The sequence below is a fragment of the Acomys minous genome (assembly GCF_964271855.1).
Source record: "Acomys minous genome assembly, chromosome: 7".
Lineage (NCBI taxonomy): Eukaryota > Metazoa > Chordata > Mammalia > Rodentia > Muridae > Acomys > Acomys minous.
The window spans coordinates 82740335-82760228 of record NC_140488.1 but is presented as its reverse complement, the minus strand read 5'-3'; the positions used below and the strand labels follow the sequence as shown (position 1 = coordinate 82760228).

The 19894-nt window shown below is 35.6% G+C and overlaps 1 protein-coding gene across 1 annotated transcript in view; it reads right to left on the bottom strand.

Moving 5' to 3' along the window:
- Nucleotides 1-6651: 6651 nt before the first annotated feature.
- LOC311602458 (melanoma-associated antigen B18-like) overlaps nt 6652-19894 on the bottom strand; it is a 289495-nt gene continuing 276252 nt past the window's right edge. The window contains exon 5 of the mRNA XM_084790568.1: nt 6652-8513. Coding sequence (XP_084646694.1) covers nt 7476-8456 — 981 coding nt within the window. The 5' untranslated portion in view covers nt 8457-8513 and the 3' untranslated portion in view covers nt 6652-7475. The remainder of the gene's footprint in view (nt 8514-19894) is intronic.

The following is a 19894-nucleotide window of genomic DNA, read 5'->3' as shown; positions in this document are numbered from 1 at the left end:
CAAAGATGTAGGAAAAGCTGCTTGCTACAGAAAGGAGGGTGGAAAATTCTTTGTACTTGTTGCGCCCAATGTATAGTAGTTGTCAACTACTAGCTGAATTGTGCCAGCATCTAGATATTGGATAGCACAGAGTATTAAAAAAGCAAGTTAAGAAATTTTGTAGTTGATAATAGGAGAAATCAAATTGGAAGAATGAACCCAGTCAATGTAAATAGGTCCAGGCCTAAAATTTCTCATGGACACTGCAGATGAGAAAAACTCATACCTAAAGTGATATAAAATAATGCTTTATAAAATTCATGATAAGATAATAGGTTACCATAATAGTAAAAGAGTAATGGATATCTATAAAATTAGCAATAATAATAAAATTAAACATACTTAATTTGAATGCTACGAATTAGGAAATAGAAAAAGATGCCTATCATCACTGTATTTATTCAACATTTTGAAGAAGTTACTAAAATGTACTGCAGTTAAGGAATAGAGATTAAAAAATTGAAAGTGAAGTCAATCGCCAAACTCTGCCAAGACAGAGTAAGCAAGTCCTCAATAGTTCCTGCCTCAAAATATGTCTGTTAGATATATTGGGCCAGAAGGCTGAAGAAGATGTTCCAATGTTATAGAGAGTTTTGGGTGACTCTTCAGGTAGCAAACTGTCTTTGTCATCTTCTCATTTGAGAAGCTGCTAACCTGTACTCCCTGTATACTTGTATACTCAGGTATTCAAGTTTATTCCTTCTCAAGTCTCTGATGGAGTTGAAGACCATGTATCTTAGTTTTACAAGGAAGCTTAGTTGTTTAGGGGTTAAGATGTGTTTTAGGTCTAGAAAGATGTTTTAAGTTGATAATGACAAGATGTGATGGAGATTGATTTACATTCAGAAGTTTAGACGCATCAAGATAGGAAAGACGTTTTCTTCAAGCCTGTCAAGTACAAATAGCCAGAACACTAAGAGATTAACATTTACATAATTCCTGATTGTCATGATTCTTGCTATAGGTAGTTTATATATGTGTGTGTGTGTGTGTGTGTGTGTAATAATACAAATGTATATGTAAAAATAAATGTTTAAAAAAATGAAAGTAAGCTACTATCATCAATAGACAATTAGAATATATAAATATTTATAAAGGTAACCATAATCAGGTGTATTTTAAAAATTAATGCTCATAAAATTGAAAAAACATGTTATCGTTGTAACAAAGAATATAAAGATGAAACTAAAATATAAAATATAAACTACTATAGAAGAATATTGTTACTTAAGAGATCTGCACATATATTATACTATGTAATATAGTATCATATAATAGTATATATATACTATTTATGTGTATTAACCTTAATTGATAATGAATATTAATATATTGTAAAGTGACACTATTATTTAGATATGTTAGTATAAACACAAGTATAAAATTGTGATATATTTGTACAAAGGAATAATATTTAATATTATAAACAGGTCCATTTTCCCCAAATTTATTCTATAATATATAATCCTCATTCTTCTAAAAAGAAACATAATAGGTTATATCTGAAATGTAGAAGCTAATTTTAAATTTTAATGTTATTTTAAATGTACAGAAAATGCCAGTATGCTATTGAAGAAAATACCCTAGTAGCTATTACGTGTTATTAAGATCAACAGTATTCAAGTACCTGTAGACATTGAAGGGTAATCAAATAGAGCATTAGAAATGAGTAAGCGGCCTATAACAGGCCATACATGAACTCCTGATAATTTCAAAATGTACTTTCAGGATACTAAACAATAGTCCTTTTACTGAAATGTAACAGAGGAACAACTAGCTATCAAAACTGAGTAAAATTTGCAAGTATAACATGCCTTCACACAAGACACAAGTAAATCATACAAAGGATTTAAAGCTTGCCTTTACATATTGTATGCTATAGAATAGAAAAAAGAATGTCTTATAAAAAGTGCTAGTGATGGAGTGCAGATGTCTCTTTAGCATACTTTGTTTACTTCTTGTGGACGTACCCCTACTAATGGAACTTCTATGTTAATGTTTAAGGACCATCCATATAGTTTTCCACACTGATTATACTAATTTACTTTCCTATTAACACAGTACAGTACACAGGTTGCCTTTTTTTTTGACATTTTCCCCAACACTTGTTCTGTATTTTATCTTGTGCGCATGTTGTAGTTTGCTTCCTTTATTATACAGAAGATTTGTAATTTTTTCTAACTTTCTAACTTGCATGTGTTTTATCTTTCTATTTCCTATGTTTTGGTTGTATTCTTAAAAAAAAAACGTTTTTCCAATATCCTGAAGTATCCCCATTTTTCTGCTCAAAGCTTTAGAGCTTTAGGTATTATATTGTTTAGTTGGTGGTTGGGTTTTGTTCTATTGTGGTTTTTATGTTTGGTTTTGTTTTTGCTGGAGTTGGAAATTACTGTCTTAGGTATATTTTCCTAACTCTTACAGATATGGTTAAGAGGTCTGTTATTTTATGAGTTTGCCCTTTTGTAAGTTGGCATTTCTCTCTTGCATTGTTGTGAAATTTTGTCTGAAATTTTGACATTTTGACTATAATGTGACATGAAAAATTTATTTTCTGATCATGTAGTGTTTGTAGATCTAAATGTTGCTTATACTTTGATGTTTGGTTATTTCCTGAAATTTCAGGAAATTTCTTAAATAATTACATTAAATTGATTTTCTATGTCTTTAGGTTGTATCTCAATTGCTTTTTCTGCTCTAAAAGTTCAGTTATTTTCACTTGCAAAACAAGAGAAACACAGATGCTTTATCAGTAGATAGCTGCATAGTATCAATAATATAAAAACTCGAGAGGCTGGAGTGCTGGCTCTGCAGTTAAGAGCACTTGCTGTTCTTACAGAGGGTCCTACTTAGGTTCTCAGCACCCACTTGGTGGCTTATAGGTTGCTGTAACTCTGGCTCTAATATCTGTTGCCATCTTCTGTCCTCCACGGGGACCAAGCATGAATGCAGTGCATTAATGTACATGCAAGTAAAATACCCGTACACTTAAAATACAATTTAAGAAAATTATACTTTTATTTTATATGCTTATTGTATATGGTACACAGGTATTTTCATATAACTCTGTGTTGCATGTTGGACATATTTCTTTTTTGTTTGTTTGTTTGTTTTGCTTTTTGAGACAGGGTCTCTCTGTGCTAGCCTTGGCTGTCCTGGACTCACTTTGTAGACCAGGCTGGCTTCAAACTCACAGCGATCCACCTGCCTCTGACTCCCATGTGCTGGCATTAAAGGTGTGCGCCACCATGCAGAAAGGGGGGGGGAGTTTAAAAAATAGAGTTCATTATAGTATAGAAAAATAAATGTGTTTTTCTGATATCCCTTCTTGTCCATAATTATGCCACTATTCTGATGTAGTTATGTCAGTAACATTATCTGCAGTGTATTTTCCCTTCTGTGGTTATTTTGTGATCTGACTTTTAAACCCCTATCTTTTGGTTTCCTAGAACAGAATTCTATATTCTTATTTGAATTTGTTTAAGAAGGAGTTCTGTACTTAAAGAAAAGAATTCATCAAGGACTTTGGGATTTACCAGTCATTTTTTCTATATTTATATTCCAGAACAGAGAAAGCAAAACTACAGTAGGCCATCTCAGGCTACCCTAGTGGATTCTATATAGTTAGATCCTGTATAGACAAAATGTAGTTTTTAAGACAGAAAAAAAAGACAATATCAAGTTCTATAATTACGTCAAATGTGCCATATTGGTAGAGTCTTTTGGAATGTATGTAATGGATATGAAACAATTAAATCAGCAAAGAAGTTATAGAAATTATGACTTTGAAGAATAACAGTTACCATAAAAGTTACCACTTTTAGGCAGCTTAGACGCAGGCAGAGTCGATGGCCGCACTCTGCCAAGACAGGGTAAGCAAGTCCACAATAGTTCCTGCCCTGTGAATAAGTCTGGCCGAGATGTTGGGTCAGAAGGCTGAAGATGAGCCTCCAACGTTATAGATATACAGTGTTGGGTGACTGTTCATGGCAGTAAACCGTCTAAGTCAATTTGTACATTTTGGAAACTGCTAACCCGTACTGCTGATTCACTCAGGAATTTAAATTTTATTCCTTCTCAAGTCTCTGAGGGGCATTGAGGGCCAGATAGTATAGTTTTACAATCAAGTTTAGTTAGGGGATAAGATCTTTTTAGATCAAGATAAAGAAGTTAAGTTATTAGAATTGAGATAAGATAGATACTGAATTTCATTCAGAAATTTAGACCCAACAAGACAGGAAAGACATTTACTTCAAGCTGGACAAATACAAATAGCCAAACCACTACGAATGTAACATTTATAGAACTCATGATTGTCACATGGTTCTCCCTGCTGTATGTAGTTTGTTTCATACATGTGTAATAAAATAAATGTATTTAATCTTTTAAAATAAGTTACCACTTTTACCATGGATAATGCCATCCTCCCCTCTGATAAGATTTACTTATTTTTATTAATTCAATACAGCCTGTTAATGTCTAGGACAATTAATGCCCAAGTTACCAGATAATGCCTTTCAGTGAATGCATATACAATTTCCCCCATTAGAGAGTAAATTACATAATTTGCAACGAAATACTGTCTTCCCCAGTAGGACACAAGGCAGGGTTATAGAATTTGTGTCAAGGATGAACAAATTACTTCTCAGTTATCTTTCCATGTAAACCACTCCAATTACCACTCATTTCATTGCCAGATTAAATTTAATTAGTTAAAATGCCCTTTTAAAGCATTGTATCTATGTCTCTTAGTTCAGAATGGAGCAAACCAATAAGGGCATCTCATTCAAGACATTTATTTTTATCACTCAGAAATTCCTAGGAGACACTGTGCATAATACTCTTCCATTGCTGGTGGGGGTGCAAACTTGTACAACCACTTTGATGCTTTCTCAGAAAATTGGGAGTAGTTCTACCTCAAGACCCAGCTATACCACTCCTGGTCATACACCCTAAAGATGCCCCACCATACAAGGACATTTGCTCAACTGTCTTCATAGTGGTGTTACTCATAATAGCCAGAAATTGCAAACAACCCAGATGACCCTCAACGGAAGAATGGAAAAAGACAATGGAATATTACATATATATATAAAACCCAAGGATATCTTGACATTTTCCAGCAAATAGATGGAACTAGAAATGATCTTCCTGAGTGAGGTGACCCATGCATGGCGGTATATTCTCACTTATAAGTGGGTATTAGCCACATAATACAGGATAACCACACTACAATACACAGACCTAAAGAAGCTAAATAACAAGGAGGACCCTAGGGAGAATGTTTAATTCTCATTCAGAAGGGAAAATAGAATAGACACTGGAAGCAATTGAAGAGAAGGAACAGTACGGGAACCTGCCATAGAGGTCCTCTGAAAGACTCCACCCAGTGGGGGAAATCAAAGCAGAAACTGATTCTCACAGCCAAATTTTGGGCAGGTCACAGGGAAGAGTAGGGGGATAGGAGGGGATTGGGTTTATCCTCTTCCCCTGTGGCCTGGCAAGGCAACCCTGCTAGGAAGAAGTGATCAAAAATCTGGCAACCGAGTCCATGTCAGAGACAGACCTGGATGCCTTACTAGTGAACCCACATGAAGTCTGAACTTCATTGTCTACATCTGTGTAGGTGGCCTAGGTCCAGTCCATGCATGGTCCTTGGCTGGTACTTCAGACTCCACTGGTCTGTCTAGGCCCTGATTAATTCACTCTTTTGGTTTTCTTGTGGAGCGCCTGTCCCCTCCAGGTCCTTTTCTCCTTCCCTCCACCTTCCCACTAGATCCTCTATGCATTGCTCAGTGTTTGGCTGTGCGTCTCAGCATCTGTTTTGAACTGCTACTGGGTGGAGCCTCTCAGAGGACAGCTCTGCTTGGCTCCTGTCAGCAAGTATAGCAGAGTACCATTAATAGTGTCAGGGGTTGGCTCTCTTACACAGGGTGGGTCTTGGATTGGGCCAGGCATTGGTTGGACATTCCCTCAATCTCACCTATTTTTTTTTTCAGATTACATCTAAATTGTTATCCCCTCATTTGTTATCTTCCCTTTCCCCCTCTCTCTGCTCTTTTACCCTGTTCCCCTCCCATAGACCTGTGACAGAAGGGGCCCTCCTCCTCCACCATATGGTCACAGACTATCAGGTTTCATCCTGGCAGCCTGCTTCCTCTTTCTTTGAGTGCCACCTGGCCTCCCCTCCATTATATTTTGATTGTATTCTTCTTCTCCCTCAATTATTTCCGATTCCTCTCCCCCTCCTTACCCAATTTTAAAAACAAAACCCTAATGTAACAACAACCCCTGATAAAAAACCAGAAAACAAAATAAAACCACACCCAAAAGAAAAAGCCCACAAAACTGTAACCAAATAAAAGCATGTACAAACACAGGTGTGTACACTTACACACTCACACACACACACTCACACACACCTCTGGAGTCTATTGTACGTTCAACTAATAAACATGAGGACTGTCTGACTTCCCTGGGTTGTTGATATGCCCAGTGTTACTCTATTGGAGAAAACTGATTTTCTCTCCCCCAGCAGGTATAAGCCCCCACTTCTAACAGAATGACTTTAAAAAACCAAATGCTAATTAATATTAGATAATGAATAAACTGGTGAACATGAATTGCAGTTTTAAAAACTTTATTAACACCTATATTCTAGTAAAATGAACAAATCAAAGTACATACATTATATTTGTATACAACAAAGTGAAATAAAGAAAAGTTAGAACTGAATATTTAACATTTCGTTTTTCCTTTTCCAGTTTTGCAATCTCAATGTGATTTAACATTGGCTATATTGTGATGCAGATTTTAGTCACTGAGACAAAAAAAAATCATTAACATTGAACAAACTGGTAAATTCAAACTGATATAGCGCTCTCCCTTTCTTCTCATACATAGTTTTAAAAAGTTAATTCCAGTTAATGCTCCTCAAATGGACATAAGTGTGGCTTCATCCACTGGAACATGGAAAATACACTAGTGGTCACACCCTCTAAAGAAAAGTAACTCTCCCTCCCCACAATAGCTTCCAACTATTAAACTATATTAAATGTATAAGCAAATCCACTAATAATCTTTTTATATTTTAAAGGTACTGAAACTTATTAAAAGAACAATCTAAAATATAACACAGAAAAGATAAAACTTAAAGTAAGAGCAATGCAATGATGATGATTAGTGTGCTCCTTCTATACCCATGCTATATATATACTACTTAAAATGTCTACTGTCCTTAATTTCCACAAAGAGAGTCTTCTCAGACTTCACCCTTTGAAATATAACCTAGAACTAAAAGAAGGGAAAAGGTAAAACTAGAAGTTAGGAATATATAACAGAAATAAAAATATTATAAGCACTCCTTTCATCTCAAATTAGCTCTTCACTATTAGGTAAATTACAGAGCTTTACAAAAAGTGAAGAAACAGCCTTAGATATTACTTAGCGTGGGAGGAGCTGCCAGGCATGACTCTTGAACATGAACTGGCCATTGCAGTGGTGCGAGCCCTAGCTGAAGCCCTGGCTTTGGCTCTTTCTTCTTCATCTTTCACAGCTGCTTCATACAAGGGTGCGAAGGCTTCTGGTGTACTATCATGAATCTTGGCCCAAAACTCCAGGATCTTCATCTTGCTGATTTCAGCATGGGCCTTGGGACCCCACATGAATTCAAAGGATGGAGGATTGCTGTTGGGCACTTGTCGGTACTCCACGTACCTTAGCTTTACAAAATCTTGAGTAACAACCTTCTTAGGATCGCCATAGATGAAGTGCTTTCTGTTAGCATAAACACCCATCATATTTAGCACATCCCAGATCTCCGTTTCAGGGGCACAGTTATCTTTCATGAAGATCACACCCAGAACAATCATTAGGAGGCCGCTATTGGGCATTTTTTCTTCACCCATCACTCCATCAAAGGTATGCTCTAGTTTATTGAAAAGGGCATAGCAGTGCCGGATAGGATCCACTTCCTTCAGATCAACACCAAAGGCCAATTCCATGTGCTCTGAGGCTCTCTTTAGGATCTCATTGAAGTCACTCTTAGATGTTTTGATAACAGACTTCATCATATCTGCCTTTGTAATAACCTCCTTCTTTTGATACTTCTCTATCAGGAACTGCACCAGTAAGACTACTTTGTGGTTTATAGGATCATTACACCACTCCTCAGTGCTATCAGAGTCATCTGAACTTTTTTCGTCTCGGTTTTGAGCCCTTGTACTTGATAACAGGTCTAAAAAGGCAGAATGAGCTCCCTGTGGCACGTTGGAAGGTGTAGCCATACCATCAACAGGGATCGCCTCATGTGGACACCCATAGAAAGGACCAGGAGAAGCCTCTCCCTCTGGTGCATTTTTAGCACGGGCCTGGCGGCGCTTCTCACGAGCACGCAGCTTGCTCTTCTGGCCACGAGGCATGATGACTGTAGTGGGGACCACAGGTAGTACTGCAAACAGTTTGAGGAAGAGATCACCCTGGAAAACAGAGGATGAGATAATTTGTACAGTCCCTGTTGGTAAATTCTACCATTACGCCATGAAAGGCCGCCTTGTGTGGTCCCCTTAAGAGTACTGGCTTAGGAACCCAAAACGGTCAGGGAGATTTAGACCTTGTAGTTCACTTCCGACTCACAATCTTAACTTTCCTCCCCTTGTTGAAGGCTGCCTCCTATCCACCTTTTATCCCTGATTGCCAAACAGAAGGGGCACAACAGCAGCAGTTTGAGACACCTGAATTAAACCTTAGGGATGGGATTGGGTAAAACGAATGAAGCAGGTTTCTTTGGGAAGACTTCTGGTCTGTTGGGAGAGTGTCCCAGAAGATACCTTGACAAACGGAGGTTCCTACGATTCCTCAACGGACACTTTAGCCAAAGCTTCCTTGATGCTTCACCAGCTTCGAAGAAAAGCAGAAAGTATGGCAGGCCGCTGAAAAGCAGACATTATGTCTATCCATATCTGGCCACGCCCACACAGGCCCTTAAGAGTAATCACACAGGCGCAGATGGAAGTAGGGGCCTCTGTCAGTCAAACATTGTTCCAAAGGCTTGTGCTTCCTGGAAATCTTGTAAAAGTCTTTTCTTTGACTTTTCACTGTGTCTTGAAATTTTCACTCTCATGAGCGGAGTCCACTTGCATCATTTCATTGAGACTATGAAATTAGAAGCCTAAGTCTAGCAGTCATGCCTGAGACATTTCATGAGAGACATAGAACTAGAGTTTTGTGTGGCATCTCTCATGGATATTAATACCCTTAGCCCTCATTCAGTATCTTAAAATGACCCATTATAAGTGCTGAGCTATTCTCAGTCAGCTACTGGAGGAATCTACCAGTTAGACTTTAAATATAGAAACAATTTAAGTGTGATTGGTATTTGAATAACAATACATCATTTAACACAAATAAACATCTTCTGACATGAATTAGGATGTTCTTTATGTAGCCTGTCAGTAAATTTTTAGACTGGCTTTGATAAAGATGTTGTCTGTTTTTGTTAAGTCTCTTACTAATATTTTGGATACTTTTAAAAATTAAAACTGTCACAGGAAACAAATATTATGCATACTTACAGGGTATGATGTGAGCTTCCGGCCTAGGGAAATCTTGTTTGAGATCTCAACAAATGTATATACCAAGTAATCTTTAAACTAGGACAAATATATTTATCTCTGTAAATATTACTGTGGTGAAAAATATTTTTTTAGTATAGCTTGTAAAAACATGGTGTAGTTTTGATTGAAGGTCACCATACTGTATACTAATACAAAATATTTTTTTTATTTTTATATTCTTTGATCGGCCGTTGACTCTGAGTCTCCCCCGTTTTTGTAACCATCATTCTACTCCCAAGTTCTCTGTGTAAGCTTTTATTTTAAAAAATGAATGTGCTTGGCTATATGTATTCAGCATATTAAATAGAAATCAATGGGGCTTATAGCTCATTCATTCATTTTCTATTAGAACAGCTTACTATGTAAAAGCAATAAATTAGCTTTTATATGACAGTATTTTAACAGGTAAAACAATGATTATATAACACAATGAAGAGCACTACATGGCATGTTCATATGGAATAACTAAATTTCAGCATTCCTCTGAACCTGAAAAAAAACTTGCCTGGTCCTCAGAGTCTGTTACATTAGTTTGTTATATAATATTTATCTTTGTCATTGCTTCTATTAATCAACTCTGTCACTGTGAGAAAATTTCAATATGAACAAGTTAAATGAGAAAAGGTTTATTTTGGCTCACACTTTAAGTTTTAGTCCACTGACATCTGGTTTTATTGTTTCTCTGTCTGTGGTGACATGTAAACATAGAAACTAAAGGGCATGCTAAGCAAGTGCTGCTCACCTCGTGATAGCCAAGAAGCATAGAGGGAGGGAAAGGGTCTAACGACAAGATTATTCCCTTTCAGATCATTAAAGGACTGTTCAATATACGAACCGTAACAGCGACACTTATTAAAACATAAGAAAATTACAATCTGTAGTAACATAATAGGTTATATATTTAAAATTTTAAAAAATGATACTAATTTTGGTTGGAGGGAATAAATTTATAAAGAGAGACAACAACCTAGCATAAAAGGATATATATATATATATATATATATATATATATATATATATATATATATATATATATATATACACTAAATTTTTTATGGTTAAGAAAATGAAAATCAGCCCACCCACAAAAACTTTCATCCAAAACTTGCCCTGCCTATAAGACATGTAGGGCTAAAGATACAACAGATAGAGTAGAGATTAAGGGAATGTCCAAGCAATGCCTAACCCAGCACAAGACCCACACCATGGAAAAGAGCCAACCCCTGATGCTATTAAAGATGCTCTGCTATGCTTGTAGACAGAAGCCTAGCAGAGTTGTCCTCTGAGAGGCTCCACTCAGCAATGGTTCAAAACATATGCTGAGACTGACAGCCAAATATTGTGCAATGCTAGAGAGTCTTGTGGAAAAGTGGGGGAAGGATAAAAGGACCTAGAGCTGACAAGCGCTCTGTAAGACCAACAGAGCCAACTAAGTAGGGACCAGAGTGATCAGTGGAGTCTGAGGAAGCAACCAAGGACCATGCATGGACTGGACCCAGGTCCTCTACTTAGATGTAGGTAATGGGCAGCTCAGGCTTTATGTGGGTCTACTAGTAAGGTGAGCAGGGCATGGACTCTGTTGCCTGCTTTTTGATTACTTCCCCTGACTAAACTGCCTTGCTAGGCCATGGGTAGAGGAGGAATTCAGTCCTACAATGACTTGATAAGCTGGGCTGTGTAGTTACGGAGGCTTCCCTTTACTGAAGAATAGGGGAGGCAATGTGGAATTTGGAGGAGAGGAGGGATGCGTTATGACTCGAGTGTAAAGTGAATAAATAATTAAAAACAAAAATTATAAAGCATTAAAGGGGCAAAACAAGCTGGATGTGGTGGGGCTTCCCTTTAATCCCAGCACCCAGAAGGCAAAGGTAGGTGGATCTTTGTGAATTTGAGGGCAACTTGGTCTACAAAGTGAGTCCACGACAGCCAAGCCTACATAGACAGTCTCTGTCTTGAAAAACCAAAAACCAAAAAGAGGGTGGGAGAATGACAATAAATGACCCAAAAGACAAAGTTAATTATTTTAAACACTAGAGGCTTTTACATATTTACCTATAAAGTGTTACTAGAAAATTCTTTTTAAAAATTCAATTGGTTTTTATTAGCAATTTGTATAGATGAGAATGCTATCAGAGGAGACTAGATTTTAGAAAGAACAGTGTTGGCATATCTTTAGTGTGATCAGTGTGATCCCTCTTCAGATCATATTTGAGTGGTCATGAGAGGCATGGTTTTATGAGGATAATCTTACAATATATCTCTGTGTGGTCAAAGTAAATTTAGGATTTGGGCCTAAGTATGTGGAATTCAGGTGGGCCTTGCTGAAACCTAAAATGTATTAGCTTCATAGTAAATCAACTTGCACTTGAGACAGAGTAGAACCATAACAATTATAGAAGGACACAAGTAAGTAGAATGTTCACAAAAATTTCAAGAAAAAATGTGAGGGAAAATGAAGGTGAGACTGATGATATTGGGAGTTGTACAGAAACCGTGTCAGGAATAATTTCTGCATTCCAGGTGGAGGGACTGTTGTCAATCACCCTGGAACTAGTCAAGGGTATCTAAGAAACAGGACAGCTAGTACCCTTCCATCACATTTTGTAAATGAATGGTTTAAACCACAAGGGGCTGGAGAGATGGCTTAAAGAGATGGCACTGGCTGCCCTTCTAAAGGATCTGGATTTTAGCCCCAGCAACTACATGGCTGTGCACAATTGTGTGTAACCCCACTTCCAATGGATCAATTACAAACTGATGACAGCTCATTCTCCATGGGGAGAAGGGACTACCTCTGATGTGGACTGTGGTGTCCGCAATTTGATCATTTCCCCTTGGCATAGCAGCCTTGCTGGGCCACAGAGGAAAAGGATGCAGGCTATCCTAATGAGACCTGAGAGGGTGGGGTCAGATGGTAGGGGAAGAGGACCCCCCCTTTCAGAGGACTAGGGGAAGGGAAGAGGGGGAAGAGGGAATGGGTGAGAACAGGCAGATAGAAGCTAGAGGGCTAAGAAACAGGATGTAATGTGAATAAATTACACGAAATAGAAAGGTTTAGCTTTTTGCTTACTTTGAAGTAATATTTTAAATTTTCCCTTTGATTCTTTTAGTATTACTAGTGATTTGTAAGTCAAGAGGTAAATCGATAACCTGTCAAGGAAGACTGAGTTTATGGGAAAATCTAGGCTCAGAAAAATAATTTGTTCATCCAAGCAAGAGTGTTCTTTTCTTCCAATACCAAATTTTCAGGAAAGATTCTGTGTTAAAATGATACCCAAAAGAAAACACTTCATAACTCACTTCCTATGTACAATAAATCTATTGTAATCCTCTTTATGATGAAACCTGGGAGTTTGAAAAAGTCTCTGGCTCCTCATATGAGCACTGTAGTACCAGTAAAGTGTTATATATCTACTCAGGGCTTCACAGGCGAACGAACACACATGGAAAGTGGGAAATCAGAAATGAAGTTTTACCTCAAGAAACTCTGTACTACATTAAGTATATTATCAAAAACCTGAGACAGCAACAATTGTGTCTTGGTACTCGTCTGAAAAAAAAATCCATAAATTTTGGTGCCATAAAATAAAGTGCTTACATACACATATATGCATGTCTGTGTATATGTATGCATGCACATGTGCTTGCATGTAAGTATCATAATACAGCTATTATTTTATATATGAAAATGTTAAAACAAAAAGATTTTACAGTATAAATTTTGTCTAATAACTGTGCTCTTTACCAAGTTAGTTATATTCTTTTTCAAGTTGATTTCAGTGATCAATAGGAAGATTGTTCACAATAAAAACAACACTTGTACTTGCACATATTTACATATATACATTTATGCTAACTGTGCTGTAATAAATTAAAGCTTATGCTTTGTACTTCAGGCATCGCTGAGGAGCAACAATGGTAAATGTACAGGCATAATTACCATAGTCTGCTCACACTGACCTTGATTCTATCACTTGAAATCTACTATCTCCTTAGTGAATCAGGAGACATGAATTTATGTCCAGGATGAGTAACTCACTGACGGAGTTAGTCAAGCAATTCTCTTACAAAGTCCTGATTTCATTGTCTGTAAAATATGAGCATTACGACCTATAATATAAGATAGTAAGTGAAATATAATTCCCAACTACATTTTAAATGTCTATGCTTCTATATACTGCTAAATACCCATTCCCTAACTACATATTCTTATATCTACAAAAGTATAGTTAAAAGCTTTTCTTAATGTGTTTTGTGTGTCCATGTACACGGTTGCATTTGCCTACATGTATTGGTATGTTTTGATTGCCAAAATAGGCAATACTGGCAATAGATTACGTAGGTAGTTGTGAAATCTAGAGGAGGATACATTTAAGTGTGCAGACTATATCTGTAGAAGCATTATGTATCCAATTACAAATAGCCACTAATGGATTTCTTAATTTAATCATTCTACCATGTAAACAAATAGAAAAGTTTCATTGTTGCCCACAAATAAACGATCTCTATAACGATTTTCTAATTAAAATTAGGTGAATTATTTCACATATAATCATTTTCCATATGTGGCTATTCAATATCCTTTCATTCCATAACCTAATTTGGTAGGCGCCATCTGCTCATGACCTCTCACCAGATAGAAGTAAGCACATGGGAATTCAGCACATCTCATAGGGAAATCACTTAAAGTGATAGGATGTCTCTGTAAGGTTTGTCTCATTCTGTACTTAACACAAGTTAATATAGTCAAGTTCTTTTTGCTTCTTTGATCATGAATTTGTATTTTAAACCTCTTTATTCTAGTAGTTTAGTTTAACTAAAGTAACACATACCTCCTAGAGTTGTTTTGAGGTTAAGCCAGAAAATACTCCCATACAATCCTAAATGTAACAATTATTTTTGTTCAACTGGATAACATTTTCCCCCAGAAAGTACATGATATTGCATAAGATGCTGTTGTGATAATTTTATACTACAAGACTTTATTAGAATAGTCTTTATAAGTTCTGATAGATTTTATCTTTTTAATGACATATTTAGATTTTTTTCTATGTTTCTCCAGCTATGAACCTCTATAACTTCTTCTTTTCCAATTAGGATGGCCTATATTTCCTCCTCTTGCCTAACTGAACTTGCTAAACTAGTACTCTATTTAATAAGAATGGCCAAGTCCAGCATCCTCATCTTCATAGTCATAACTTTTTCTGCTATCTCAATTGTACATGGTATTGGATGTCAGTTTTTCCACCTGTCAGTTTTACTACTGTGAGTTATGGCACTTATATGAGTAAATTGTTGAGTATTTTCATTATGAAGGTATGTAAAATACCACCTAAATCATCATCATCTAAAATGTTTTATTTTAGATGTTAAAATGATCATGTAAATTGGGTTCTTCATTCTGTTGCTCTGTTTAATGCATAAGGCTATTGGTTCATTCCTTAGTATTATGACTGGAATTAACTTCTTATTTCATTTAGCTTTTGTATGTTCGCAAATTTAGATTTACATTTGTGGTTTTTATTATTTCCTCTCTTCTAATTTGCAGTTTAAGCTTTTCTTAGTCCATGTTGTGCACTGTTAGGTCATATATTTGAAATGTTAAAGTAAAGATTTCAGAATTTAAAGAATTTAAAGTTTTAAAATCTCAACAAAAAGTTTGTCTAATAAAGGATAGTATTCAGTGTAGTTATTAACAGCTTTGTATATGACAGGGGATTGTTTGCTTTCTAACATTTTAGATAGAACACATCAAATAATCACAGCATATATAAGTGATGAGAAGATACAATAGTTCTAGTATCATGCATGCCTTAAAACATTGTTCTAAAAATTAAAATAAAAAGAACAAAAAACAAAACAAAAACCTAGAGTCTAAAAATATAAATTAGAGAATCTTCCATGCTCTTATACTTTCTTATTGTTGTATCATTTGGAAAAGCTTCCCTGAAATCTTTAACCACTGTTTACTGCATTCCCCCATGATATTTTGCTCCTTTCTCTACTAGTGAATATACTGTGGAGATATTTGTTTCCATGCAACATCTGACTTCCTACTGGATTAAGAACAAGGAAAGAGTTGATGTTTTATTCTATCCACCATAATATGGCATTTTTCCAAGAGGTTGGGTACTGGTGAAATTATGATTGCAAACAACAAAACTAATTATATAAACCAAAAATGAAAAGGTAAAAGCAAAAATTGACAGATATTATGTTAACTTGCACAGTGTACACAGGTTTACTATTGTTTCATATTACAATGCAATTGATTTCTACCATTTTATACGTTGTTATATACATTCAGCTTTCCAAAAGGTTTTGAGAATTCAAACAAAAGCATGCCATCTTTCTTGGTCAGGATTAAAATGAAAGCCTTGGCAAATACAAATAGTCAGAACATTAATTATATAACATTTATATAATTACTGCTTGTGTCATGGTTCTTCTTGCTGTAGGTAGTTTACTGAACATATGTGTAATAATATTATGTATATGTAAAAAATAAAAAGATTATTAAAAAGTGAAGAGTTGCTTATGATAAAACTTGAGATAAAAGAAAAAGCAAAAATACTTTCACTCATTCTGAACACATTAGCAGAATATTTGTATAGCTTACTCAACAGAGCACTCTGTTATCCCACATGCTAGCTCTTTTAGGTCTGGAAAATTCTCTCCAGAAAACTTTAATGAATGTAATCAAACTATTATTTACTTACAACACATAGTAGAATGTTCAGTCTCTAAAGTTAATTCTCTTAAAAATAAAAAGTTTACTGTTGTATAAGTCAGTATTAATACATAACATTAGAAATAAAAAAAAATCAAGGCCCTGTTTTCTGGTGCCTATTAAGCAGAAGAGTATTATATAGGCTAACATGGCTATGATGCATAGGGGTGTTCAAATACTATCTAAAATACAAGTCATATAAAGTATGGTATTTAATTATAAGTAATTTATAGTCCATAACTGCTAAATAAATTTTATACAGATATTTTTAAAATTTGTAAAAATCATGCAAGGTGTCAGGATAAAGGCCTATAGACATTGAAAAAAATGCACCATTGTGTATTTTAATATTTAGAAGCTTCCCGTTGTGCTTAGAATAATGTCTAGACTCTAAAGCACTTGCCACACTGCTCTTCTTGCCCTTGACTCCATTGACCTTCTGATGCTTTGTCTCTGGATGTGACCTTTCCTATCTGGTTACCACCTTGCACTTAGTCCTTCAACAAATAGAACCTAACAAACTTGCCTTTATTTTCTATCTTACAGGACATGCTGACCTGTATTAGGCCAGGGGTAATGTTTTAATCCATACTGTCTACTCAGTCTCATAATAAACATAATTGCATATTTTGTGTACTTAAAAACCAAAGCCAAAACCAAACCAAATCAAAACAAACAACAACAAAAACCACAATATCTGGGGCTAGAGAGATGGATCTGTTCTATTTAGATCTTCACAAGTCTAAAATATTGGCTAGGTGCCTTCTCACCTAGACCTTAGGCTCCTTTTTAAGTTTTCTATTATTGGCAGAATTGAGTTCCTTAGAAGTTTTAGGGTTGAGATCCCTGTTTTCTTGCTGGAGACCATTCTCAGCTCCTTACAGCAGTCTAATCCTATTTCGTGTGATCCTTTCATCTTTAAAAGAATTCTTAATTATCATTTTTATTGTGTATGATTATTTTATGCCTGTGTACACATATGTTGGCATGCAATATGCCATGGCACATGAGCAAAAATAAGAAGAAAAAACTTTTGGGAGTTGGTTTCTCCTCCCAGGGTATGTGTAAATGTTTTTATCCTTTGAGCCATCTCACTAGCCTATACTTTTTCATTTTCAAATGGACAAGGGTACTTTCTTTCAAGCTCTTTTTGTTGTCGAATCTCTAGCTTCTTTTGCCATCAACTGGAAAATGGTCTCGACTTACTTGGAGGCTAACCTTGATAGTCTCCTTATGAAACATAAGCTCTGTCCAAGCAACGTGCCTGAGAGAATGACACATATTTCATCTTACAGGTTCCAGAGTTAGAGTGGAAGAGCCTTTAGAAATTCTGCTTCACAATACAAATAATTTACCAAATCTCAAGGGTTTTTATTCATTAACTATACTTTCCATATTCCCATTGTAATTGTCACAATAATTTCAATGAGAAAAATTCTAATATTTTTCATGTTTTCTAAAATTCTGTTTTATAAATTTGCATTACACAAAGATAACACACATTACAACCAACTGCAGAATCCAATATCATGTGTTATATATTCATTTCATAGACTATACTATTAAAAGTTTATTTATGTCATATACTAAAGAAAACAGTGAATTATTTAACTTCAGAAAAGGGATTCATGCATAGAGATATTGTTAGTGTTAGAAATCTGAATGGGGACCTAAGTATTTCTGTCATAATAGCATTTGAGTCTGTATATGGTGAGTGAGTGAGTGAGTGAGTGTGTGTGTGTGTGTGTGTATGTGTGTGTGTGTGTGCATGTCCCCTAGCTACACATACATGGCACTAGAAATCAATCTTTCATGTTTCTGTTTTTTTCTACTTTATTTTTGACATAAGATATCTCATTTAGATTTCACTGAGGCAATAGGCTGGTCAGTGAACTCTATAGCTCCTCCTGCCTCTGCCTCCCCAGTGGTAGGATTACAAGTATGTACTGCTGTACTCAGGTTTTTTATTTGTTTAGTTTTTGTGTTTTTTTTTAATGTGTGCTCTGGGATATGATATCAGTCCCTCATGGTAAGCACATTACCAACTGACCCATCTTCCCCAGGAATACTTTTTTTCTGTATGTTATGTTGTAGCTATTACTTGCATATCTATGTAGTTTGCTGAAGAAGCATAAGTTAGGAGATAGGAAGTACATATTTTCAAAAGTAAATGAAAAGTATTTAAATTGAGAAATCCACTTCTTATATAGTTACATACAGAAAAACAAAACTCAGTTGAGACAGAAGTGGAGTCATTTCACTGATGGCATTTTCTGTTCTAGGATGCACATTATATTTAGTCCTTGGTCCCCCTAGTCTCCTTCATAGATGTTTTTCAAACATGAATTATACATAACATCTATAATGGATTACAAACTTAAGAGTATGCCTGATACAAAACCCCATTTTTACCCCACCTCTATGGGGAGAGTGAAGGAAAGTGAAGCTGATTTCATGGAAACTCATTAATGAGCTATAGTTAGATCAAGGAATGCTGTGTTACTATACTAAGCTATAGTGGTAGCTATTGAGAGAACAGGATTGAGTAATATCTCAGGGGGATAGATATATTACCAGGCTTGCAGGATGTTTGATATTGGAGTATGAGAAACTAAGAAGGTACCATCACATTTCAACTTGGCACTGAAATAGCATGTGGTTGTTATCAAGAATTGAAACAGTATATTCAATAATCCAGTTTTGGCTGGAGGAAGAACAAAATGAAAATTTGACTAATGTTTTGGCTGAGTTTGAAATAGTTACTTGGCAATTATGTTAAGATATAAAATATCATGTAAGATAAAATACCTGAAGCTGATTGAAAGTTTCTGATGCTTTTTACTGTCAGTATCTAATCATAAATAGATAACATGTGGTGGTAAATTGAGAAAGATGAATATTAAAGAAGAAATCCTTGGTTACACTCTGCGGGATAAACAAATGACTCCTTTGATGTTTTGTAACATTGGAGGGGGGGCCTGTCCTCTGTTCTGTAATGGGTCCTCAGACTTCATCTGTCTAATGAGTATTGGGCAAAGCAACTTCTCTGGACACTGATGTTTCTATAAGTTCTTGCTGAGAATTTCAATAATGCAATGCTCTGATTGCTTTTACCACAGGCCATTTTCAGAATGGGTTTAAATGAAACAATTTTGAGGCATGAGAAAGCTTATTATTTGCTATAAAAACAATTCATTCTGTAAGCTTATTACTTCTTCACCTTTAATGCAAAACTATTAGGTCTGTCCATGTTATAATCAAAAGACTGCCAGCATGTATGAAATAACAAAGATAAGCAAGCTTAAGAATTTATCATCTTTTAAGAGCACTAAAATAAAATCTAGATTCAGTGATATTTTATGAAGCTTTTTGAAAAGATAAATACCATATACAAAAACTTAATAGACTCAAATGTGAAACTGACAGAATAGATATGGATAGTGGGGAAATGGGAAAAGGTTGTGATGAGGGTGTTTAGTATGCATTATAGACACTTGTGAGTTGTCAAAAAAGA